General features: G+C 50.3%; 2 protein-coding genes across 5 annotated transcripts in view; both read left to right on the forward strand.

Moving 5' to 3' along the window:
- plekhg2 (pleckstrin homology domain containing, family G (with RhoGef domain) member 2) overlaps positions 1–21,108 on the forward strand; it is a 45,119-nt gene extending 24,011 nt beyond the window's left edge. Inside the window, 19 exon segments of the mRNA XM_086178130.1 lie at positions 1,315–1,381; positions 1,712–1,758; positions 3,065–3,215; positions 3,981–4,112; positions 4,401–4,583; positions 4,670–4,762; positions 4,844–4,930; positions 7,092–7,125; positions 7,256–7,348; positions 8,125–8,226; positions 8,609–8,647; positions 8,742–8,751; positions 9,671–10,019; positions 10,107–10,235; positions 10,377–12,255; positions 12,466–12,760; positions 13,286–14,026; positions 14,740–15,636; positions 15,639–21,108. Coding sequence (XP_086034256.1) covers positions 1,315–1,381; positions 1,712–1,758; positions 3,065–3,215; positions 3,981–4,112; positions 4,401–4,583; positions 4,670–4,762; positions 4,844–4,930; positions 7,092–7,125; positions 7,256–7,348; positions 8,125–8,226; positions 8,609–8,647; positions 8,742–8,751; positions 9,671–10,019; positions 10,107–10,235; positions 10,377–12,255; positions 12,466–12,760; positions 13,286–14,026; positions 14,740–15,636; positions 15,639–16,419 — 6,109 coding nt within the window. The 3' untranslated portion in view covers positions 16,420–21,108.
- An 85-nt stretch (positions 21,109–21,193) lies between these two features.
- LOC147235544 (uncharacterized) lies at positions 21,194–24,742 on the forward strand. 4 transcript variants are annotated; one of them, XM_086177701.1, is made up of 5 exons: positions 21,194–21,430; positions 21,518–22,247; positions 23,225–23,272; positions 24,127–24,270; positions 24,366–24,742. In XM_086177701.1, the coding sequence occupies exons 2-5, from the start codon at positions 22,104–22,106 to the stop codon at positions 24,477–24,479; spliced, it is 450 nt and encodes a 149-aa protein (XP_086033827.1). In that variant the 5' UTR covers positions 21,194–21,430; positions 21,518–22,103; the 3' UTR covers positions 24,480–24,742. The 4 variants fall into 4 exon arrangements, with proteins under 4 accessions (XP_086033827.1, XP_086033837.1, XP_086033846.1 ...); XM_086177711.1 differs by having other exon boundaries at positions 21,928–22,247; XM_086177720.1 differs by having other exon boundaries at positions 21,932–22,247.
- Positions 24,743–25,435: the final 693 nt, after the last annotated feature.

Consider the following 25,435-nt stretch of genomic DNA (forward strand, 5'->3'; position numbering starts at 1 on the left):
ACAAAAGCACAAATGTGTGAGTCTGAGCAGTTTTCATTTCATCGAGACTTCCTGCCCCTAGTTCTCATGGGAAATATATCTTATTTTATGTGTGGATGTGTGTCTGTCTGTGTGGGTTTGTGTGTGTCCTTACAGACAATCCCGGTCTGTCACACACACTCGCAGTTTCCTATCTGGCCAGCAGGGGCTAACCCTCACCTCCAGAGCAGGTGACAGGAAGGAAGTTTCTTCATCTCACAGGATGTGACACCACTCGTCACGCACACACACACACACACACACACACACACACACACACACACACACACACACACGCACACGCACACGCACACACACACACAAACACACACAAACACAAACACACGCACACGCACACGCACACACACACACTTTGATAATGTAGGGTAATTTATAGGGTCTTTCCTTCAAATCTCCATCACAGGATGGAGGAGAACCGTGGGTAACCATGGGGAAGTGTGTGAATACAGTGGGTTTTGTCCTCGGCCCCACAAGGGTCTGATGGTTCCATCTGCAGACGTTCCTCTTCAAATGATAACCTCCATTCAAGTCCACTCCTTATCTCTTCACTGCCACGTCACCACTGCAACACAGCATTTCATGGATTCCTCAGCATGGGCTGTATGTTTTCATTTTGTCAGCCCCCTTTTTCCCCCGGCCCCAACAGTCAGGGGTCACCGCTCTGTGTGTGTTTTTATCTTCTGCAGCCATAAGAGGAGACGATGAAGGAGCAACGGCCAAGAAACTTAGGGTTCAATTCTTTGGATGAGTTGTGTCAAGAAGGATGGAGAGAAGGAGGAGGAAGAGGAGAAGTAGTCTTCCTCTGTGTTAAAATGATGGCTGTAGGCGGACACCTTCCATAGGTGGCCATACATTGTGCTAAGATAGGCGTACCAGTGATAGGCGGGTCTCTTGCCCTGAGATCTTGAAGGTGAAAATCAGCAGGTTCCTGTCTGTCTGCACACAGACCTTCTTGAGCCCCCTGGGTTCGCCGCTCTGCCAACTGTTTTCTAGCAGTTGAAAATGTTTTTCTGGCTGGGAATTCAAATGTTTTCTGTTGATTGTTGTGTCTCCCCCCACACACACAAACACACACACACTGACAGACAAAACACACACACACACACACATGTTCACACACTCCCTCAGTCACCCACTGACATACCCACCACCCACAGAGGCCTGATGCCAGCAGGGGGAGCAGGAGTGTGTTCTTGTGTGTGTGCGTGTGGGAGTGTGTGTGTGTCTCATTAGCTTTAAACTAATGAGGTGGTTGATGACTTCCTGTCTCTGCAGTGACCTCCTGGAGGACCTTGAGAGGAGTCCTCACGCTGCCGCCATCGCAGACTGCTTCGTGGAGCGGGTCAGTGCAGCTGTATATGTGTGTGTATTTGACAGGAAACACAGCACCAAGTTAACAAGGCCTTCCATTTACTGTAAAACACACACACACACACCCACACACACACACACACACACACACACACACACACACACACACACACACACACACACACAACTTCATTAACTGGTTACTGCTGGTTTGGATCGGACCAGCACCCAATGAAAGTGTGCGTGTGTGCATGTGTGTGTGTGTGTGTCTGCACAATAAAATAGTTATAACTATCATGAGATTCTACAGCTCATTTCCTGACTGGATGATTGACAGGTGACATATTTCTCTCCTGTTCAGAGCGAAGCCTTTGACATCTACACACTCTACTGCATGAACTACCCAAAGTAAGGACACACACACACACACACACACACACACACACACACACAGAAACACACATATACACACACACACACTCCTCATCCATCATCCCTCAAAACATCTCTTCAATGTCCAATGTTCCAGTAGAGGAGGTGAAGGCAATACTTTGAAATCAGTGAAACAACAGGTGAAAAAGGAAACGCCTTCAAAACTGACACACCTTGTAGGTGTACGTGCGTGCCTGCGTGCATGAGTGTGTTGGGGGGGCTGGGGGGTCCCTCCACTCTTTCAAATTAAGAGCCTATGAAGCCCCATAGCCCCCGACCGGCCGTCGGCCAACAGTTAAAAAAAGTAGGTCAACAGCTTACAGGCCTGGGGCTCCTCGCCTGCAGGACTGGATCCAGAACACTGACGCGATCCTCCGCCCCCCCGGCCGCTGCCTCTGTCTCCGGCCCCCGGAGAACATAAATCTGGCCAGAGCTCGTAGAGCAGAAGGTCTCCATCTCTGAGTGGAAGCAGCCGTGGTCTCCTCTGAGTAGCAGCCCCTCGACAAATCGTGAGGCGGGTTACCGAGCCTCGGTCCCAAAGGTCATTACATCCTGGTCACGTTACCTGCCGCTCTGTGTGTGTGTGTGTGTGTGTGTGTGTGTGTGTGTGTGTGTGTGTGTGTGTGTGTGTGTGTCTGTGTGTGTCTGTGTGTGCGTGCGCGCGCTCTGACATGACTGGCTGTATCAGAGCGATGACCTGGGCTCAGATGGAGGACCTGTTTATTTTTTGGATGTCTTAGTTGGGGGAGTGTGTTGTATGTGTTTGTGAGTGTAAGTGTGGGGGGATTGAAGGGAGAACAGAACAGCAGAAGTATGAGAGCACTGAACGTAGCTCCAGTCAGAATATGCTAGGGCTCTGCGGATCCATCATGGTGGAACCACCTTGGTCATGCGGATCCTTGGTCTATGACTGTCACTTCCATTTCAAGAGAAGGTTCTCCATAATCCAGAGAGAAGAACCACAGAACCTACAGAAATTTGCTGAAATAAAACATTGTTGCACTTGGCTGAAATATAATATTAATATATAATATTAATGATAATAAAAATGTATTAATATTATCATTATTATTGTTATTATTATTGTAGAGATTGACAAGTGATTTTCTGGAACATTCTCCAGTGTTGGTTCATTCCCCAGAACATGCCATGCAGAATGTTGGTGAGATCCAACACAGGGAGGGACAGAGGTGGTTAGAGGGTTGCTGGTACTGACCCTGACAGGAGGGAGATGTTTCGACAATGTTCCCCTCTGGTTCTGATGTCTTGTCTCTTCTGGCAGTTCGGTGGCCGTTCTGAGGGAATGCATGAAGAACCAGAACCTGGTGCGGTTCTTCCAGGAGAGACAGACCACACTGAACCACAGCCTGCCGCTGGAGACCTACCTCCTGAAGCCCGTCCAGAGGATCCTCAAGTACCACCTCCTGCTGCAGGTATTGAGAGTTAGCGTTAACTCTTTATTCAGCAGGTAAGAATGTGTAGCAAACATTCTCTTTTGAGGTACGCTGGTATTTGTCCTGCTGAGCGTTCTGTTTGGACGTGATGATTAGAACAGTCAGGTGACAATGGACGGCCGATGAATGGACACCAAGAGAGTGAGCCTTTCTGCCAGTGTTCTGCAGGATTGTTCAAGACGTTCTCCTTCCATTCTGCCTGTTGCTGTTTCAAGTTGGGACTTTTTGATTTTGTGGAGAACACCACCACCCTCCACGCTCAGCTGCAGAAAGCAACCTCTGAAACTCAGAGGAGTGGATAGACCAATCAAGATCTTGCTGTTCTTCAGGGTTCCCCAGGAATCAGAGAACAATCACTTGCAAGCACGCACACACTCTGCAGCAGAGCCCTGTCTTTGCTGTGTTCTGTCACTGGAGTTCAAACATCTTCTTCCACCCGTCAGAACACAACCTGTGTTCTGCAGAACCCAGAAAACCTGTAGAACAAGGTTCTAAGGCACACTTTGCTCCAGATGAGGAACTGAGAAACATCTGTTCTTGTAGTGTTGTTACTGTTGTTATTGTAGTGTGTGTGCGTGTGTGTGTGTGTGTGTACGGACAGGTGTGTGAAAATACACTAAACGGCTGAAACTCAAATATAAGAGTTACGCACACATACACATACACTAATTAATTAAGTGTCATCCTTTGGTCTACTTTGGCTGAACATCAGATGACCTTTGACCTTTGAAACCTCCCCCCCAGGAGCTGTCCAAGCACCTGGACAAGAGCAACCCTGGGTACGAGGTGGTAGAGGATGCCATCATTACCATGACGGCAGTGGCCTGGTATATCAACGACATGAAGAGAAAGCAGGAGCATGCTATCCGGCTGCAGGTGTGTGTGTGTGTGTGTGTGTGTGTGTGTGTGTGTGTGTGTGTGTGTGTGTGTGTGTATGTTTCCATGCAGTAATAGTTCTTACAGGTACCTTGTAAAGTACTATGTTTCCTAACAGTGGATGTCAAACTACCATGTTTCTGTTAAAGCAGCCCACAGTGCTCTCTACTGGACAGACCAATGTATCTCATTAGCTGAATTATACTGCGTAGTCCAAGTACAGGTACCCGCTGTCGGTGAGTACAAGTACTCGATCTAAGGTTCTGACCTGTGACCTGGTACTCACAGGAGATCGAGTCGCTCCTGGTGAACTGGAGCGGGCCGGACCTGAGCGGCTTTGGGGAGCTGGTTCTGGAGGGTTCCTTCAGGGTTCACAGGGTGAAGAAGGAGCGAGCCTTCTTTCTCTTCGACAAGATGCTGCTGATCGCCAAGAAACACCCAGAACAGATTGTCTACAGCACGCACATCTTCGTACGTGCACGTTCCCCCGTGCCTCAGTACCCCCCGCTGGTCCCTTAGGAGGAACCACATCCTCACTGTCTTCTGTCCCCATGCAGTGCTGCAACCTCCTGCTGGTGGAGACCCTGAAGGACCCGCTGTGCTTCAGGGTGTCGGACCAGAACATCCCCAAACAGCAGCATGTGGTCCAGGTGGGAGGTGGGGGGTTTTGGGGGTGGGGTCTGAAGGCCTGGTGGACTGACAGACTTTTCTGGTCATGTGACTCCCTACAGACCAAGAACCAGGAGGAGAAGAGGCTGTGGGTTCATTACCTGAAGAAACTGATCGTGGAGAACCACCCGGCATCATTGCCGCAGAAGGTGAGGTTCAGCGGGCCAAGGAGGCACTTCCTGTAGTACCTCAAATATTTCCTCAGTATTTTTCATGATGAGAGATACTTTAAAGATCCTAGTCCTTCAAAGGAAGTGTTTATTTTAAGTCTTTTTAAAAAAAAAAAAAAAAAAAATTTTTCAATTCTTTGCATTATTATTATTATTAGCTGTGGCAGTAGTAGTATTAGAAACAGTAGTAGTAGCCTTGGCAGTAATTGTAGTAGTAGCAGCAGCGGTACCCACTCCCTGAGATGTCTCTGCTGCCCCCTGTTGGACAGTCCAACAGGAAATCCCTCTTGTAGGTCTTCTGGTCCCCTGGTCCTCTAGTACTCTACTCCCCTGGTCCTTTGGTCCTATGATCTTCTGGTCTTATGATGCTTTGGTCCCTTGGTCCCCTGGTCCTTTGGTGCTGTTGTCCTATGATCCTATGTACTTATGATGCTCTGGTCCCTTGGTCCTATGGTCCTCTGGTCCTCTGGTCCTCTGGTCCTCTGGTCCTATGATCCTTTGGTCTTCTGATGCTCTGGTCCTTTAGTCCTCTGGTCTTTTGATGCTCTTGTCCCTTGGTCCCCTGGTCCCATGGTCCTATGGTCCTTTGATCCTATGGTCTTCTGATGCTCTGGACCATTGCTCCTCTGGTCCTATGGTGTCCTCTGGCGTTCTGATCAGTGACGTGCGGTGAGGTTCATGGCTTGTGAGGCACTGACATCATCAGTCAGATTTACAAACATATGAACTCTACGGAGTAGCTTATTCACCTTTTTATTAGCAGCAGTTAATTTGTTTTGTCTAAAATATCACATCAACATTCTTTACATATACAAACTGTAGCATAGAAAAAAGCACATTAAAAAAAAGAACGTTATTATCTCTAACCTTTACTTATAAATGAAGTCCATGCGGCGCGGAGCGGTTTTCCTTTACCTTAGCATTGTGGATGCTGATTTTGAGTCTTTGCTGTTAATTCAAAGCCAAATCTATCCTTGACATCCCGAATGTTTTAGCGCGATTTGACTTTGAATGTGAGTGGCCGACCGCTCATGCTTGATTGTCAGAAGTTGAGGAAAGAATGCAGGAAAACCAGAAACGGCGCTCTCTTACTGGACTTCCACACAGCCAGCCTTTTTGTGTGTACCACTCCGTTTGAACAGACAGAGTCTTCTGTCTCCTAGTCTGAAGCAAATCCATTAGCGCCGGCGTCGGCCTTCCCTTACTCTTTATCTCCTGCTTTGACTGAAAGTCCAGTTTAGAAAATTCTTTCAGTTTAGCTATGTAATCCTTCATTTCGGAAATAAAGCCAAGCAAGGGGAAAAAATACCTGGATGGCTGCACTTCACTTGCTAACTGTTTACAGTAGCTTGCTATTCCAAATCATATTATTCTTCAGCCAAGGTGTAAAAAGGCTCCCTGGGATCACCAGTGCCCCCTACCATAAGGGCCCATCACTAAGCCTCACTTAGTGTGTCTTCGCTGCCGCTTTACGATTGCTCGGCACGAGAAACACGCTACAGTTGTTGATGCAAAAAATTATTCACATCAGCTTAAGTACGGAAATTTAGTTCATATATTAGTGCTGGAAGTGTTTGAAAATTTTCATGGTGACATCCACAAAGACAGCAATACGGTCTCACCCGCATAGCATGGCAGAGCAGTTATTGCGCAATCCATAGTGGGCTCCGCTGGCTGCCGCGTCACTGCAGAGCTCTTCTTCATATTTGAACACAAAATGTGATTTTTTTTAGCGATTTTGAAAAAAAACTATCAAAATTGGTGAAGTTAGGTGGAAAATAACTTTATACTACAAATCACTGAATAAATAGAACCATTCACATTATTTTTTCATTTGACTTTTTTTTCCTTTCCCTGATGCCAGGTGAGGCCTGGCCTCACCTGCCTCTACTGACTGCATGTCGCTGATTCTGATCGTTTGGTCTTCTGGTCTTCTGATGGTATGGTCCATTGGCCCCTGGTCCTCTGGTCCTCTGGTCATCTGGTGCTCTGGTCCATTTGTCCCCTGTTCCCCTGGTCACTTGGCTCCCTGGCCCTCTGGTTTCCTTTTCCCATGATGTTCTAGTCCTCTGGTCCTGTGGTCTTCTGGTGCTCTTGTCCAACCCCTTCAGGTTTAACTGAGCTGAGTGTTTCCTTGCAGGTGAGGCAGGTCCTGGGAGATGCCTGCTGCCCCTGTAAGTTGCCCATCCTGGAGTGCCGGATCAGGAGAAAAAATAAGTGTCGCAAGTTATGGACTGGACATAACTCGAGTGCCCATGGAGTTTGGCCCCTCATCTTTCTACTGCACTTCCCGTTTTTTTCCAGCGCCTCAGTTTGATGGCGATCACCTGAAGAGGTCGTCCACCTCCCCGCGGCTGGACGACATCCAGGGCTTCTACCGTGGCCGGCGCCAGTCAGGTCAGGTTCTGATCCCTTACAACACACACTTATTAGGATGCTAGCTGCAATTAAAACCAGCCAAAGTGGTTGACATGAGTTAACGAGTGTTAACTGGCAAAACTAGCAAACATATGCTGTGTTGTAAAAGTGACCTACTTATGAAACATGGGTAGACTAATGAACTTTAGCAAAATGGTTAAACTAGCTAACTGTGTAACTTTTTAAACTGGCTACCTTTTTTCACTGACTTAATTAAGTAACTATATTACACTTGTTAAATTAGCTGGATGGCTCATACTGTTCACTACCTAAACTACCTAACTGTATCTAATTGGTAAACTCGCTAAATTTTATTAGACTGGTTAAATTGGTTAACTGTAACTCACTGTTTAAACTATCTAGCTGTTTAGTGGTTTATGCTCATCAAATTAGCTAACTAAATTACAATGGTTTAACTATCTAGCTATAACAAAGTGTTTTAACTAGCTTCATGTTTTGAACTGGTTAAACTAGCTAACTGTTTTAAAGTGGTTAAGCAAGTTATCAGGTTAAGCTAGCTTAGTGTCTTTGGAGCTGCAGCTCCCAGTGTCTCCACAGGGGGGCGTTGGAGCAGTTCTTCACCTGTCAGTCAGTTGTGCTGCTTCTATGTGGGCTTCAAGGAGGAGATACTTTGAGGACTCATTCATGTCTCTGCAAGCTCTCTTTGTGAGCTCACTGCTCAAGAATCTTGTTGTTGCCACTTTACGGGCCTCAGATGGAGAACAGACTGAGAAGAACCGTGTTTGTTCCTGCAGAACCTCCAGAACTGCTGATGTACACACCTGAGAAGTCCAGGAAAGTTCTCCCGCTACTGCTAGAGGGGAACCTGCCTCAGAGACGCCGCCGCAGACAGTCAGGTGGGGGGAGTTCACCCTCGCCCTAGGTCTTAACCTTGCAGAGGAGTACCTCCAGGTTTCCTGTAGAACCTGAGGATGCAGGATGAAGGCTCCCTGCAGTGGAACCATGTCTTCTGAGAAGCTGTTCCCCGGCCTTCAGTGTGAATCCCTGCTGGGTTCCAACCCTTTGTTCAGGACTTTCTCACTCTTCTGTCTGTTCTTAGATTAATTCACTGAATCTGCCATTTTCTCACAACCTTACAAGGTTGATTTCTTCTGCTATGGCTGGAACGGTGCCCCTGATGGCCAGCAGACCACACCAGCTTTCAACAAACTTCCTAGTAGCTTGTTTGCGTTCACAGAGCCAGGTCCTTCACAATAAAATCTCTCCTCTGGTCCACAGCTCCAGCCAAAGACTTTGAGGTGGCGTTCCATCCACACGGTAAGAACATCTGAAGGTCTGCTTCATCTCCAGTCAGAGGAACCTCGTGTTCCACCATCTACACCTAGAACACATAAGTTGTTGGTCCAATCAGGACCCCCAGGGTCTGTCAGATCAGCCCAGAACTGTAGGACGTTCTCCAAACATCCTGAGTATGTTCTTGAAACATCTGGAGAGGATGTTCTTCGAACATCTGGAGAGGTTGCTCTCCAAACATCTGGAGAGGATGTTCCTCAAACATCTGAGGAGATTTGCATGTTCTTCAAGCAGGAATGTCATGAAATCACACACACACACACACACACACACACACACACACACACACACACACACACACACACACACACATACACACACTCCTGGGATAGGTGTCTCCTTGTCCCTGTTAGCAATGAATGTACTATTGATCCTTCATACTGCTCTGGACCTCATGCCACCATTAAACATCTGATTGGTGAGAAGAGCAAAGGCTCTTCTCGGGTCTGGTTGAGATACAGATACAGGTTCTTGCCATGATGAACATTGGCTGCTTGAGATCTTGACTGAAAATGTTCACCGCTTCATCTGAGACTCTCACAACTGACTAATGGACCTGTCTCCTCTCCTCTCCTTCCTCTCCATCTCCATCTTCATTCCCACATTGGACCCGTCAGCTCTGAAGGTAAGAAAGAGGCATGTTGTCTGTCTGGTGCTCACACCAGCGTCTCCTAGATGTTCTGCATAATCTTTGTCTGGTGTTCTCCTGCTCCTGCTTTGTCCTTCACTCTGATCTATGCCATCTGGCCAATAGGATTCTTCTGATTTTCCATGATGTTTTCCTACAAGCAGTTAAAGTTGTTAACCGGGGTGTCAGTTCTTCTGTGAAGGCCATGAATCAGACCTTCTTCTCCAGAATGGCTTCAGGGACTTTTGACATCAACCGTTTCACCAGAAGGTCCAGAGTGAAGGTCACAGTTTATTAAATGAAAGATCTCAAAACCAGAATGTGAATCAGGTTGAGCCAATTAGACTCCACTGGACCAGGAGAAGGTTCATCAGATCTTCCTCCTCTCTTTTCATGAACGACAGAAAAGGCCTTTCTTCCAGTGGTTGCTTCATGTGGTTTCTGCATGAGGCCTTTTCTTCTCTGGTTGCCCGGCCATGGTGGTGTCGCTGTCCGTCTGCTCCTAAAGCTCCAGATTCCACCTGGAGCTTCAGGAGCAGATGTCCTACACCTGAGCCCACTGTCATCCTGCAGCCGGCGGGCAGCGAGGGTGAACTCTGCGAGGCCTCCAGCCTGGGCTCAGCGGGCAGCACTAACACACTAGCCTCCTCCGTCATTGAGGTGGAGGCCGAGAAGACCCAACCTTCTCAACCAGCCCAGGAGGAGGAGGTAATCCGCCCACCTCACTCCGCCATCCATCCAAACCTGCAGGTTCTCCTTGACTCACTCACCCTCTTCACTTCCCGTCTCCACCAGGAGGAAGACGAGGAGGACCTGAGCTCCCTCTGCTCTCCACCCACCCTGTCCATCACTGAGGAGATCCTGGAGTTCATTAACCAGAGCAGAGCCAGGGAGGGGCTCCCCTCTATCCACACTTACTCAACGGTGAAAACACCTTCTCCCCCTCTGTCCATCACCTCCTTCTCCTCCAGAGACCTGTTTTTTTTCTCCTGAGAATTGTTTGTCAACCCTGGAGCTCCAGCTGGACTTCACACTGAAGCACTTTTCTCTTCTTGTTTGGAGTAGGTCCTGGAGCCAGTCCTGGACCAGGACCTGGAGCAGCCTGAAGATGCCCAACCCCTGCCAAGTCAGAGCAGCTTCACCTGCCCGCTGTCCCCGGAAGTCTCCCTCTCCCAGTCAGAACAAAGAGCAGAAGAACAGGAGAACCTCGAGATGGATGATAGTTTCCTTCAAGGTGCTGAAACAGAGGGTGGAGCTGAGATCCAGGTGAACAGAGATGAAGAGAGTCTGGAGGCTGAAGGAGTAGGAGACCCCAGACAGGTTGGGGATGAAAGGGCTGAACAAGAGGAGCTGCAAGAACCACCAGATGAAGGATGGAGCAAGAACAGTGTTCCTGACAGGACAACCATCCCCTCCCCTGTATCTGACCTTCATCCTTCCATCTCAGCCCAGGAGAATAGAGAGAAGAAGGAGGAGAATGTGGAGTCCTCGTCCTCACAAACTGAGGGCAGTCACTTTCCCCTCCAGAACTGCAGGCCTCCAAAACGAGTTTCTGCTCTCACTAAATGTGACAAGACCATCATTGAGAAAATTCGGAATTACTACGAGGCTGCGGCAGAGGCTGAGGAGGTGGAGAAGGAGGAGGAGGAGGAAGGTCAGGGAGAAGGAGGGGCGTCCAGGAGGAGGAACAGTTTCTCCCAGATCCCCATGGGCCTGGTGAAGGACTCAGTGTCACGCATACATGTGAGCAGAACCGCGGAGAAGCTGGACAGCGAGGTGATGGGTGGAGTTTCCACAGGGGAGGTCTGGCCCGGTTCTCTCACCGACCCAGTCATCCCCCGACCTTCATCCTCGGCTGGAACGCCTGACAATGCTCACACAGTCCTCTCCTTGGAGGTGGAAGCCACCACATTCCAGCCTCCAACCTCCCCCCAGGAGGAGAAGGAGAAGGAGGCCCCAGCCCAGAAGGAGCCACAGCCAGACCCAAACAGAACTTCTGAATCTTGGCCCAAGGCTCTGGAGGAACATGAAGACATGTGTGAGGAGCAAACAGAGGCCAGATTGATTGCGAGCCGAGTCCAAAGTGATGTCACAGCGCTCCCTTCTGTATCCAGAGGAAGCAGCAGACAAGCCTGCAGCCCTTCGGTCGAAGCTGCTTCCAGACCAAAACCCAATCCCCCAGCAGAACTCATCAGAGGCCCGGCACACTCCAGGAAAGCGCCACATACTCAGCAGAGTCTCAAGCCCGAGACCAGAACCCAGTCTGCCTGGGCCTGGGCCAAAGCCAGAGACTCGATGAAGACCAGTGGGAGCTTGGAGAGCCTGACAGGTCCTGTGAAGGTTGGCCGAGGCTCCAAGACCGTCGCCGCTAACCGAGCCATTTTTGAGAAGATGGGGTCGGACCTGGCCGGGATCGGTCTTTTCGAGGCCAGCCCGGCCACGGACCCCTGTCTGATCGAGAATTCAGAGCGCATCCTCAGCAAGGTCCAAACCCTTGCTCAGATGTACAGTGCCAAAGCCGGCACCATGAAGGTTCCTCTGCATCAGAAACGGGCCAGTGTCATTCGGTCCTGGGCTTCAGCAAGACTACCCGGACCCATGGCTCAGCTCAAGAACTCTGTCAGTTTGCAGATGGACTCCCATTCCAAGCCCCAAACGGAAATCGGCCAAAGGTTCACGGACAAGATCCTACGGGGTTCAACAAAAACCGTCTCATCTTCCAGTTCGACTCAGAATGAACCAGATCGTCAACTAGACGAACAGCATCCAGCCCAGAACAACAAATTTGTACAATACTCTCCGGGCCAAGCCAGAGGTCCGGGCCAAGACATGTTCAAACCCAGGATCCAAACAGAAAACACGTGTCAGGACCACACCAAAGGTCCAGGGGAACATGGGTTCTGGGAGGAGAAAGTTCTGATGATGGCAGAGAACCATAGGAAGGGTAGGTTAATGATTCTCAAACAGTTTGCATATGTCCAGTTCTTTCAAATGTCCAAGTCTTTCAGATGTCAAGGTCATTTAGACATCCAGGTCCCAATATGTCCAGCTTTTGATATGTCCAGGTGTTTAGATATCCAGGACCTACGACATCCAGGTCTTTCAGGCGTGAGTTTGAACTGAGTTATCGCGTTTGTTTTCCTTTGTCCTGCAGAATCCCAGGAGGCCATGACCATCCCCTGTGAGCCCCTGCAGTTTGGTCACCTGGTGGTCCGGGATCAGCTGACCCCGGTCCGGCACCAGAGCAGTGGGTTCACTCTCTCCAGGCCCAGAGACTTCATCTCCGCCTTGACCAAGGAACCAGAACCTAGCACGGAACCAGGGCTGGAGCCCAACCCTCAGATGGATTCTCAGCTGCAGGGTCCATCGCAGGAGCCGAGCTTGGACTTCAAGGACCCTCAACCTGGGTTCCAGCTCCTGCAGGAGCTACCTGGGTTCACACCCCACAGGTAAGAGCTACATACACCTGGGCGCTCATACCCTTACCCTTTCTCCTTTCAGGTTCTTCAGGTACACTGGTCTGGAAAGAAGGTGTAGCCTCAAGAGACCAATTCAAACAGGGATCCCCTGCTTCTTGTATTTTCCAAAGCAGGATGGCAGTGGTCCACAGGTGTCCAATGGTTGTATGCAGTGAGAGATGAGGAACCCTCCTTGTAGAACTGGGTCAGACCCAGATTCTAGGAAAATGATGGCAGACTGTGGTTCTTGGCCAACTCCATCTTCTGATTTGTCTGTTTGATGGTGCTTACAGTCCTTCTAGTTGTATCCAGCACCTTACTTAGTTTGATTCTTCAAGCATCTTCATTTGAATTGGGTGTCAAAGCTCTACCGAAAAAGTGTCAGAAGCACCAAGGAGCAGAGTTCCTGTCTGAAAGGAGCCCACCGGTGAACCCAAGCAGCTGCTAGACTTCCTGTACATAGAGGATCACCTTCCTGTGATTGGTAATGGCATCCTCTCCCCTGGTTGCCTGCAGGTCAGATGTTCCTGGAAGACGACCCTGTGATCCTATGAGCAGCGGGAGTGAGCTAGTGCAAGAAACCAAGCCCTTCTCCTGGAGCAGCCCAGGCTGGGGCCTTGTTGGATGTGGACAGGGCGTGGATGGACAGGAGCAGAATGCGGCTGAAGATGTGCCTGGAAGCCTTCCCTCCAGAAGGCGGAGTGGAAGTGAGGCTCAGGCTCACAGTGGTTTGTCCAGTGTCAACTCGGAGCATTTAGTCTGCGTAGGACCCAGGGATGGAGATCCAGGACCAGCAGAGCTCGTACTAATTGTGGCTTCAACACAAAGTCCAGAGCCCTGCAGCCTCCTGCTGAAAAACCCTGGCCCTTCAAAGGTGGAGACCCGGAGAGAAGTTCCACCCCTGAGTGAAGGAGGCGCCTGGATTCAGTGTGTCCGTCCCTCAGAGGGGCCAAAGAAAGATGAGCGCCATCATCCCATTAGCTCCTCAACACCAGTTTCACAAGAGATCGATGGTCTCACCAGAAAACAACCTGCTCCAGAAACTCTGAGACGGACTCCTCACATGACCTTTGAACCCCTGCAGGGGTCTTGTAACACAGTTCCAGATGCCTTGGTTCAGAGCCTCCATTCAGATGAGACTCCACCATGTTCTCCCTCCACGAATCTTCCGGTCTTCACCAGCCGAAGGCCACCAGTGGAGCAGGTTCTGTCTAACAACTGGGGCATGTGGAGCAGCACCACCCCATTTCACAACAGGTATGTCTGCACAGGGTCTTGTCTGCACCAAGTGAGAACCTGTCCGGAGCCCCCACCTTCAACATGCCCCTCCATCCCTCAAATCTCCATTCGAGATGATTTTGTAATTTCTGACTCTTTGAAGCCACAAATTTGAGCCCCCAGCAAGAATATCCTAATGTGCCCCCACCCCAACCCACCCAGTCCCCGTGGCAACATAGCTTACCGCCAGAGCATGTTAAAGAACCCTTGAAGTTCTTTCCAGATGTTCAGATGTTTGGTATTGATGGAGCCAAAAGTATTATTTTATCTGGTGTAGAGCTAATCAAAGTCTTTCAAAGGCTTAGCAGATTTTTGTTGAAGATGTTAATTGGAGGAGAACATCTGCTGTTGCATGACTGGGTCGAGCATGAAAGCCTGTTGTTCTCAGACCGAGATGTTTGCTAGATGCTGGTCCACTGTGGTTCAGGAACTGAATAGAACGAGAACATTGAGTCCTGTGTCCTGGGTTTAGGTCAATGTCCTGTTCTTCTTGCCAGCAAACCCAGTTTTCGCCCCTCCAAGATACATGGATGCTCTCAGTAGTATTACAGTAGCACTCGGTCTTTGCAGTACTGCGGTACTTTCTGCCATAACCTATGAATTTTCATTTTTCACAGACTGCAGGGAAATCTCGGTTGATCTTTTGGTGATTTGTTTATATTTGCTTGTAAACTCCAGTGTCTCCATTGCAGTGAAGCAGCCCAGCTGGGAGGAGGAGCCCCCGCCCCACCAGGAGAATGCTCCCCTCCTCCTCCATTCTCAGAGAGCCTCAGTGGAGTGGAGACCCTGGTGTCTCCTGATGGCATCCTGGATGCGGCCCCCCCAGCCTCCGGGCCCAGTAGGGTCCTGCCCATCTCCTCTCCTGTCCGATCATCTCCCTGTCCCTCGCCCTTCAGGGTCATATCTTCTTCCACGCCCCCCTCTCCCAAGGGTCACTCCTTCCTGGACCTTCTGCCCAGGGCTCGTCCCTGTGTTTCCCCCCCTTCTCTTGGGAGGAGTTTCTCACTGAGGTCCCTTCCCACCTCCTCCTGGACTCCTTCCCCTTCCTTCCACACCATGTCCTCCTCTGGGAGGCCCTCAATGGTGCAAGGAGGATCTCCCTCCTCACCTGTAACCTCGTCATCCTCAGTGCGCTCTCCATCGTACTCCTCATCTTCATCGGCCTTTACCAGATCCCTGGCTGCCTCCTGCATCAGTCAGAGTCTGGCCAAGAAGGCCTCGGCCAGGACCTGCCCCCCCGCCCCCCCCCTCTCCAATCCCCCACCTGTGGCGCCACTCCCCGTCCCCCCTCCCCTCCCCGCAGGGCCCGCCCCCCCCCCCGCCCGTGGAGCGCCATCGACGGCTGGCGGTGCCCAAGGAGCCCGCCGTCCATCCTCCCCTCCTCCCCCTCAGCGATGCTCACCCCTAAGACAGACCCATCCATCAACGTCAACAACAACAACAACAGTCTTAGCCCCGGGCCCAACCTGCCCCCCCAGGGGTGTGTGGGGTTGCACAACCGGGCGGCCCGGCCCTTCTCTGCATCCGAACCGGGCTCCAGGGTCCAGTCTCCGTCCTTGGGCCATGCCCCCTTCACCCCCCCCTCCTTGCCCCCCCAGCATGACCCCTCCTCTCCCAGGGGGGGCGCTGGCTGCCCCAACCCGTTAGGTCAGACTTTGAAGATCCTGGCCCCTCGGCCCCGGCCCCCCAGGCCGGGCCATGCCTCCCTCTGCTTGCCCCCCCCAGAGAACGGCTCCCCCCTGCCCCCACCTGGGTGTGGAGCCCTTTCCCATTCGCCCCCCTGGACACCCACAACCCTGCGGCGCTGCATGTCGGGCTTGGGGGGCCGGAGCCCCACGTCAACCGAGCAGCGCCACTCCTGGGCAGAGAGTGGCAAGAGGCAGGAGAAGCTCCAGCAGGGCTTGCAAACCCCTCCCCGAGAGGGGGCCACTGATATCTCCGGTAGATTCAATGGAGGGGACGGGCAGACCTCGCCCCCCACCCTTGCTTGGAACCCATCCACCTCGGATGGGGCCAATCCTGATCTGGAGGAGGGTTCCTGTCGAACCCAGCTGATCTGTAGCTACGTTCCCCGGGTCTCCTCCTGCTGTCTGCTCCCCTGCGGCCCACCCCCCGCTCCCCGGGCCCCCCCCTCCCCGGTCAGAGGGGCCCCCCAGGCCTCAGCCCCAGCCTTCTCCTGCTCCCCTCCTCCCAAGGCAGGAAACCTGAAGACCAGTTACGCCACCACGGTCAACCTCCAGATTGCAGGAAGTGGCCGGATCACGTCCTTCAGCACAGCCCAGGTCAGCCTGACCCAGACCCTGCAGACCGGGCCGGGGAGCGGGCCCGGGGCCCGCAGGGTCAATATCCACGGGCTCTCCTCAGGAGTGTAGGCACCAAGAACTAGAGGCCTTCCCAAATTTTGGGTTACCGTTCCAGATCCCATCCTTAATCCTCTTCCATTGAGGACTGGTTCTTCTAGTTAATGGGATCTATTTGAATGTAAGGTCCCAGATCCTGGAGGTCCTTTGATCTGAAGACCCCTCCTGGAACGAGATCTTCTCCATCCCGGTTCTCCTTCGTGGGAAATGGATGCAAGGTGTTACAGTTCCATTCTTCGTCCCATTTTTTGTTCCAAAGTAAAAGAGTGTGTGTCCACCGCCCAACGGGGTCTGATGGACACAGCCTGGATGTCTTCAGCAGGAAGTCAAGAACCATCAGATGTTCCAGGCTTTCTACTCCCTGTGAGCTTAGATGTGGTTTCCCATAACAAGAGACAGAGCTTGAATCTTCTACGGACCCAGAGAACATCGTGAGCATGAGTCTGATTATCTGCCACCTCCGAGTATCTTCGTGGCTTCGGGATCTTCATTGGTCCTGGGTCTAAGTTAGGCCTGGATCTGCGTCGGCCCTGAAATGTGTATCCTCATAATGGGCCTCTGTAACCTTTTCGCCTTATTTTATTCTTTATTTATGAGCTCAGTTCCCTCAGAACTCATGGTCTGTATGTGTGTGTGTGTGTGTGTGTGTGTGTGTGTGTGTGTGTGTGTGTGTGTGTGTGTTAGAAATTATGTGTCTGCCAAGTTCTCCATGACTGTGGGCCAATGGTGGCCGTGGAGGTGGTTTACTTTTCCATTTATCTTTGTAGTTATTTGGGGTTTTGTTGCTGTTTCTTCAGGAACCAATCAGAACACTTTCAGTTTGTGTGTCTATTTCTGGATCCTGGTCGGGGGGCCTCTATTTTCTGGCTACTAAAATGGAGGGCAGAGCCTGGCCAGGGGATGGAGCTTCCATCTCTAGCCCTGGGCTGGGGGGCAGAGGTTCCAGACAGCTGAAGTGGGTTTGTGTCTCAGGAAATCTGAGATCATTCAGTGAAGATGATTCACCTTCTGCCGAAAAGAGGATCTGAAAAGGTGAACTTCCAGCCAATACCCCTTTGACCCCCTGACCCCTCGGCCTAGTACCAGGTGGGGTCCTGGTCTGGAGGTTCATGTATTTCACGTGAAAACCTTCTTAAATTATTGTTTGCTGGAATTTTTTTTCTATATTCAATTTTTTTCCATTTTTGTCGTTTCTTTTTTTTATGTTTTGTAGTTTTTCTGGTTTTGACCCCACACTTCCTGAATATTTTCAGATATAGGAGCTCCTTGCACGTTCTTGTTCTCTGAAGGTGGGGTGATGCTTTCTCAGGGGCTGGTGTTTGGTGACATCTGAAGTCTTCTAGAAAAAGCCAGATCTTCTTCTGTCCTCCTTTTGAGCTGACTCTGAACCTTCGCTCAGTCTCGGTGGTTTCACCGAAGGCTTCTCCCAGCTGCGCCCCCTACTGTCTGCCTCTCCCACAAGTCACACTCAAAGTTAATGGGGCATAAAAAAGTGGTTGTGTGAAACGTCTGAATGGTGATCAGGTCGGAGGCCATCCTGTTCCTGTGACGAGGGTCGGTAAGGATGGGGCCAACTTTGTGTGGGTGGAGCCCACCAAACAGATGTGCCCCCCTGGTTCCAGTCAAACAAGGGAGCTGTGGTGATGTGAAGGTCCTGAAGGGGGCACTGCCGTGTACAGACGAATAAAGGTTCTGTTTTCAAATTCTGAACAGGACTCGTTCATTCTGGGTCCTGATGGAGGACTTCCACCTGACTTCAGGCCCGATCCCCTACCCCCTCCAGGAAGGCGCACAGTCTTCTTCTCCTTTATGCTACAACTTCAGGGATCACTGCAGCCAATCCCCTGCCTCTGTTTAATCCTCAGCCAATCCTCTTGTTTCCATCTAACCCTCTCCTCTCACACCAACTCACTGCCTGTTTCCTCCTCCATCCATAGACCTCCTCTCTGGTCTTCCTCCAGACCTCCTGCCTTGCAGTTCCAACTTCCAACCATCCCTCTTCTGTCCATGTCCAAACCATCTCAGTCTGACTTCTCCAGAACATCTAACATGTGCTGTCCCTCTGACGGACTCCATCCTGTCCATGGCCATCCTCCTCACTTCCAGAGAAAACCTGCACATTTTCATCCACAACAATCATGATCAGTACGCACTCATCTTTGTTGGGTATGAGTCCATCTACAGCTGGGAGATTGACCACCCGGTGACCTGCTGCAGTCATAACAACTTGGGGATCATAGCCCTGAAGACAGTGGAGACAACCCAGCCCTACCCACCCCCATCACCCTGAGGGACTCTCCAGCTGGCTTTGTGGAGTCCTGATGCTTCCTGGGAACTATCATCTCCCAGGACCTCAAGCGGGAGCTCCATAATCATCAAAGCACATTGGAGGATTTCTTCCTGAGGCAACTGAAGAACTGCAACCTGCCAAAGATGATGATAACGCACTTCGTCTCCACATAGAGTCCATCCTCACCTCCTTCATCATCATCTGATACACCGCCACCACTGCTAAAGACAAGGACAGGGGCAGACTGTGGTTGGCTGGAGGCAACCATCTCTCCAGGACCCTTGGGCGTACAGATCAGATGGTGGCTCACCTTCTCGCTCTGAATACAGACTATTTGAACCTCTCCCCTCTGGCAGGAGGCTGCGGCCCATCAGGACTCAAACCTCTCACCACAAAAAAAGCTTCTTCCCATCTACAGCCCCGACCCCCCCCCCCCCGCGCTCTTTGCACTTACACTTTTTCTTTTCATATTTTCCATTCTAGTGTACATTATAATTCCATGCTGTCGGTGAAGCATTGATAAAGTACTTGGTGAATAAAGAATTTTCTCTGACTCTGATTCTGATCTCTGCTGCCTCCAGCTCTGCCTCTTGTCCTCTCCCCTTTATCTCCAAACCAGACACCACGGCTGCTCTGACCTCCATCTTCTGCACTTTTCCTTTCCCTCTGGTTGACACTCTTTCATCATCCCTGACACTTCTCTCCACCCACTGTGACCTCCTTGCACATGTTTCTCCACTTCCAATCCACCCTCTCCGCTGCTCTGGACAGTTTTCGTATCTCTGAATCCTCAATCTCCTCTGTACTTGCTCCAGCTGCTCCAGACGTCGTTAATGAGTTCAGGGCAAGGTCTGTGCGGTTTGCTGTGATTTTCAAAAACGGTCCTGATTATAATTTCTGTGTTTCCTGCAGGGGGGTGGATGGACTGGGTGGGTGTAGAGTGGGTGTTGTTCATGGGTGTAGAGAGTGTGGGTTTGCCTGGAGTGGAATGTGTTAAGGAGGTTGTTTCATGCCAAGGAAAACATGATGTTTCTATTCAATATTAACAAACTGCGAGATTTTAATCCACACAAAACATCCGGAACCATGTTGGCTTCCAACCCGAGCAGACAGAGAACGTCACAACCAGAAAGGTTTGAAGTCAACTTCGGCTTTATCGGGTGTTGCATAGAGGGGTTCCTCTCAGGTGGTGGCGTCGACAAAAAAAGCCTGATGAGCTACAGGACAAGGACGTTCTCTGCTCCTATCAAGGCTGCAGTCCTGCATCTTTGGAACATCTGTTCCAAACATTTATCAAACTATATCTTTTATTGATTAACTTGTGAGCTCAAAATGAAATTGCTCATCCAGAACACCCTGTCCCACAAAGATCTAAGTGAAGTGAACCAATGCTTCTTTCTCTTCTACACTAGGTGGTCTTAATTCTCTCAGATTTTCTCCCAGCTTGTTCAGAATGCTGCTGCACATGTTCTGGCAAGAATTGGTCCAAGAATCGTACTTCTCCTGCACTGGCTCCCTGTCCAGTTCACAAACAAGTTTGAAAGCCTTTTCCCTCAGGCACCATCATATCTCAGAGAGCTCTTAGAAGCAAATCATGCAGGCACTTTTGTATCCCAAAGAACATTTTGAGACAATCATCCAGTCAGGTCTGTAATTTTCTGAAGTCCTGGGAGGTGGGCTCTGTCGTTTAGCGAGAGGTCGTCAATGGTCATGCGTGCAATGACGGTGAGACCTAGAAAGGCGTGTTTGGGAGGAACAGCTCCCCCATTGATGTTTTGCTCTGGATTTCTCCGCCCGTCACAGATTTTCCACAGCCAACACTGTGTTCCATATGCAGACTTGGCACCAGGACACTTGAGGCCATGTCGCGTCATCAGACTTGTGGTTGCACATTTTGTACCCTTGGGTTAAGAGCAGGGCAGAGCTGTCACCTCATTGCAACCCTGTTGTGAAGGTCTTGGTTTTGGAAAGGTTTTGGAAACATTGCGTGGAGTCCCCTGTCACAAAGAGCTTGATTTCCCACCACCAGCAGACCTTGGATCACATCTCAGGGAAGGCAGGTAGGCCATGATCTGTGCCTCCATTGTCAAGAAAGCTGACCGGAGCTGTAGCCGTAAGATGGTCGGTAACTGTAGCAGCACTTACGGCCAACCTGTTGGTGGACTCCAGCACTGAGGGAGGCTATCAAGCTGAAGAAAGAGAAGTATGGGGTACAAGACCCCCTTATATGGGCTCTTCTTTGCAGATGATGTGGTCCTGTTGGTGTCATCTGGCTATGTTCTCCAACTCTCAAACAGCTCTGATCGGAATTCGCACCTTCAAATGCAAAGCCATAGTCCTTGGATAGGAAAAGATCCACTCATCCGAAAAATATCCAGGAAGAGGAGGAGAAAGAGCTGCAACTGGAGAGTCAGTGGGCGCGAGGGGTGGTGGTATGACGAGGGGAGGGGGCGATGTGGTGGGTGGGTGGGGGCCACACTTCCTCGCATTTCTCCATGTCAAGCACAGCCAGATGTGGGAACCCGAGCGACTGGATGTTTGACAGGAAGTTGGATTCCAACCCGGATTCTGAGGGGGGTTCTGCTCGGCGTCCTCACACCTCTCTCGTCCCTGCTGGCCTCTTCATATGTGGCTCGTGGATTTGAATACACTGAAAACTACTCCTCCGAGGTCCGTCTTGGGGGGGATTCCGGCAAAACAAGCGAAGAGCAGTCCAGTTTGGCCAAACCTGAGGTAATCTGCGTTTGGTCTTCATATCCTGGTGATCCTGAGCCTCTAATGGCTTTTTGGGGAGGTTTATTTATCCATTTATCTGTTTAGGATCTCTGGTGTCACCTTTCTCCTCTGGGCTCTTCTCGGTGGTCTCGCAGGTGTCAGTCTTTTTGTCAACGATTTTGACCTTTAATTCCCAAAAGATCTTGCTGAAGTTTTCTTGCTGAGTTCAAAGTGACGTTTGTTTCCCTGGCCTGATGTTCCACCCTCTTGCACCTCATCCACATATTATCTCACCCTCTGGACAAGGGTCTCAAGCTCTGGAATCACAGCTCAGTTCTGACAGGGACTTCAGCTGTTCCCTCTGATTTGGTCTGTTGGTTGCATATTTTGGTGGTGATGGGAGGAGGGGATTCACATCTGAAGAGCTTTGGGAGGAGCAGACCTCCACCTCCTCAGGACAATGCTCCAAATCTGAGGTAAATATTTTATCTCATGTTGTCTGGTCCTCCTGTCAGAAAGGAAGGAACCACCAGCACCCTGAGTTCCACTACAAGCCACAGTCTGGAGGCCTCCGCCCAGGAGGCTACGTACTGCAGACCCTCTCAGCTGCTATTGGATTTACAGCTGGTTCTACAGCAGCAACCACACAGATTTCCAGGAGGGTTCCGTGAGATGTGAGGATGGTGGTACGATGCTGAAGGTGCACCCAGCTCTCTGCTCCCTCCCTCTCTACCTGGCCTGCCTGCAGATGCCAGGTGGTTGGCTGCAGGTCACCATCTGCAGCCTCTCTTGCATACACCAAGTCGATGGCCTCCTCAACATCGCGAGGAACACGGTACGTCCCTGACAGCTGCTTGGGTGGTGGGGATTTGGGGGACGGGTGTTCAGTCAGACAGGAAGTGGGAGATGTTTCAGGAAGCTTGTCCATCATCAGGCAAAGGATGTCCACCTGAAGTCTGGCTGAAGTCCAGGCAGTCCTCTGTTATTCCAGCCACTCCTGTTTTCTCACAATTGAGAAAATCAGCAAGTTGGGAACTAAAACTCAGCGTGAGCGTGTTCCCCTGTTGTGCACACAACCTCCACCACCTCCAACAGCAAATACCCGCAGCTCACTGCATTTAGAACATCAGCTTCAGATGTTTACCGATCAGGCCAGAAAGTCTGAAGAGACTTGGGTTCCTCTGAAGGGGTTGTAGACCTCGGTGAAGAATCAGCCCTGATGTGCCGCAGAGTCTTCAATCCTTTTGAAAATAAGCGCCAAACCAAATGAGCTGGAAGATCCGTGGCTGGCGTTTGATGGGAAGTCCTTGGTTTGGATGGTCTCAGAACATACGAAGCAAGAATCATTAGTATTTAGTTTGGCGGGAGAACTCCATGTTACAGCAAGATGTTCTGGTTCTGAGCCTTGATGCTCCCTGTGTTTTTCCATCTTCTCCCATCTGGGTTCTCTTCATGTTTGCCTGCCTGGATTCTTTCTTCCTCAGTCCAAAAATGGTCAGAAGGTTCATTGAAAACTGAGTGAGAGGAAGAATGGTTCAATGTCTATAGCAGTTGCCCTGTGATTGATAGGGGATTGATGGTAGATTGACAATTGTCTGTCCGAGGCCTCAGAGAAGATCTCCATGAAGTTGTTCTCCAGGTTGGAGGTCTCTTCAGGACTGTCTTGCTCTCTTGGGTGGGCATGGTTCTCTGGTCCAGTTGAGCTCAGTTTTCACCGCTCAGATTCCAACAGGAACAAAGCCTGAAGGTAGCGGAACCATCAAAACTTGAATCACTAGCCCCTCTGACCTGCCTCTCTCTGTTTCTTCTCAGAGTTGGTGGGCATCCAGCCTGTACACGCCCAGAGAAAAAGACTACATGGTAAGATCATCCTCTCCTTCATCACACCCTCGGACCATCATCTACCCCGAGAGCCTCCTCACCCGCAGACTTTCCCCCAACCTTCATCAACCCTGCAAACCTTTCTGACCCTAGTCTCTACTCCCCCCCTAGGCCTTTATCACCCCCCCCCACACACACACACACACACAACTTCATTGTCGCCCAGATATTCATCATTCCCCAGGACCTCCCCCAGACCACATCTACCCCCAGACCCCCAACCTTCAATATCCTCCAGTCCTTCTGCCACCCATCCTTGTAGTCCTGGTACTCCATTACTTTGCCTGAATCTTCTTCTCATAAGGAAATATGTCACCAGAGATGGTTTGTGAAGGATCTCAGATAGAGCGAAGGAGCCAATGGATCCACAATCTGCCGTGGAGTCTGTCATGAATCCAGTATCTGCTGGGAATCCCTAACCTCCTGGGATCTGTTGTGTTATTTTATTTGCCAGCTTTATTTCTTGTACACTCCAGAATCGCTGACTTAAGAGATCTTTGGCTGACTTTGGAATCCACAGCTTCTTCTGGTCTTGAAATAGAACCAGGAGGAATGTGGCTTCATCTTGACTGTTCCATTCAGGTCAGTCTGACGGTTCCGTGTCAAGGAACATCTTTGTGAAAAATCCTGGGAAACAGAAGAGGGTACCAAGTGGTCAGGTGGATCACATGACCTCCAGGAGTCCTTCATCACTAAGAAGCAATGTAGAGGAAGAGGTTCGAGTTAGTTTGTTGGTTAGTTAGTTTATCAGGCAAGGTTGGGTTAGATTGTGTGTGGGGGTGGGGGGCGTTCTCACACGAGAAGAGTCTACTAGAACCTTCTCTCCTCACCAGACCTGCCCCATCGCCACCCTCAGCTGTTTTTCCAAGGAATTCGAGGTCCTGGAGCAGGAGTGGATGCTAATCAACGTGTGGCCACGAAACAACCACCGCCTCCTGTCACTTGCCATCGGAGCCCTCATCAAGAGGCACAGCAAGGTGAGTTGAAGGAGCTGCAAGGCCATGGAGACAACCACCTGCTTGCTGAGTAATTTCAGCTGTTTTGATGTATCCATGAATAATCTGTTCCACAGGGAGAATTGGACTGTCGTAGCTGTGAGCTGAACCCTGCGGGGAGTGCAGTGACGTTCCTGACAGCCATCAAGAACACCCTGATGATGATGTGCAACCCGCGCCCACACAATTAAAGGCACCCAGGTCGAGGGCGGGGCCAAGGGCACCAGTGCTTTCCACCCTGCGGCACCTCCCCCAAGGGTGGGATGTGCACAGCCAGCCTCACGTCCTACTTCTCACACTTTCACTCAAATTGCATCCAAAAGTTACTAGTTGCGATGTGTTGCTCTGAATATGATGTCATTCACAAAGATGTCCTTTGTCTGGTTCATTCACCACTTTCTCCCAATTGTGATTTCCACGAAAATTGTGAAAAATTATTAAAGTATCATTCCAACAACAAGTTCTCATTATGTGGTGACTTGAAGATGAACAGGGTGTTCATGTTAACTATGTGCAGGTGATTTTCTGGCCAACCAGAATGACTTGCTCCACCGGGACACAAAATGATTTCTTTACTAGTAGACCTAGGAGAATCAGCTCATCCTTCAACCTGCTGTGACCCCTGGCCAGAGTCTCATTCTCAGGGCAAGAAAGCCAACAAAGAAGGGACTAGGCCCCGATGGAATGGATCTCTCCGAATTGTCCCCGCATAAAACAGGAAACTTCAAAAGTACTATTCAGCCAAGTGACAGGAACTTTTTATTGTTAGGAGCTGACCTCAAGGAGGACAGGGTGACACTTTTAAAACTATTAGAAAACAACATCAAGACTTCAGCTGCAAATTCGAATGCAGAGACCAAAAGAGACGTGTCCTGTGGAAGCATCCAGATATCTTAAAGTTCATGAGAGAACTCATTCAGGACAGATAGCGCTTTGGGAGGCTCAGAAATAAAGTGGTGGACAAATGAAAAGCTGAGGTAGACTTCTTCTCCATGACATTACAGAAGGCAAAAGAAAAGTCCAAAAAGATTTGGCAATATCTAATGGGAGGTGGCAGTGAAGCACGGAAACAGCCCAAAGAAAGAGTAAAAGGATGGACCACCCATTTGAAGGTGCAGAAACTCTTCAGTGGGACCTCATTCATTCC

Source organism: Fistularia commersonii, chromosome 3 (genome assembly GCF_037954325.1).
Source record: "Fistularia commersonii isolate RoL2024-O1a breed Wild chromosome 3, RoL_Fcom_v1.0, whole genome shotgun sequence".
NCBI lineage: Eukaryota > Metazoa > Chordata > Actinopteri > Syngnathiformes > Fistulariidae > Fistularia > Fistularia commersonii.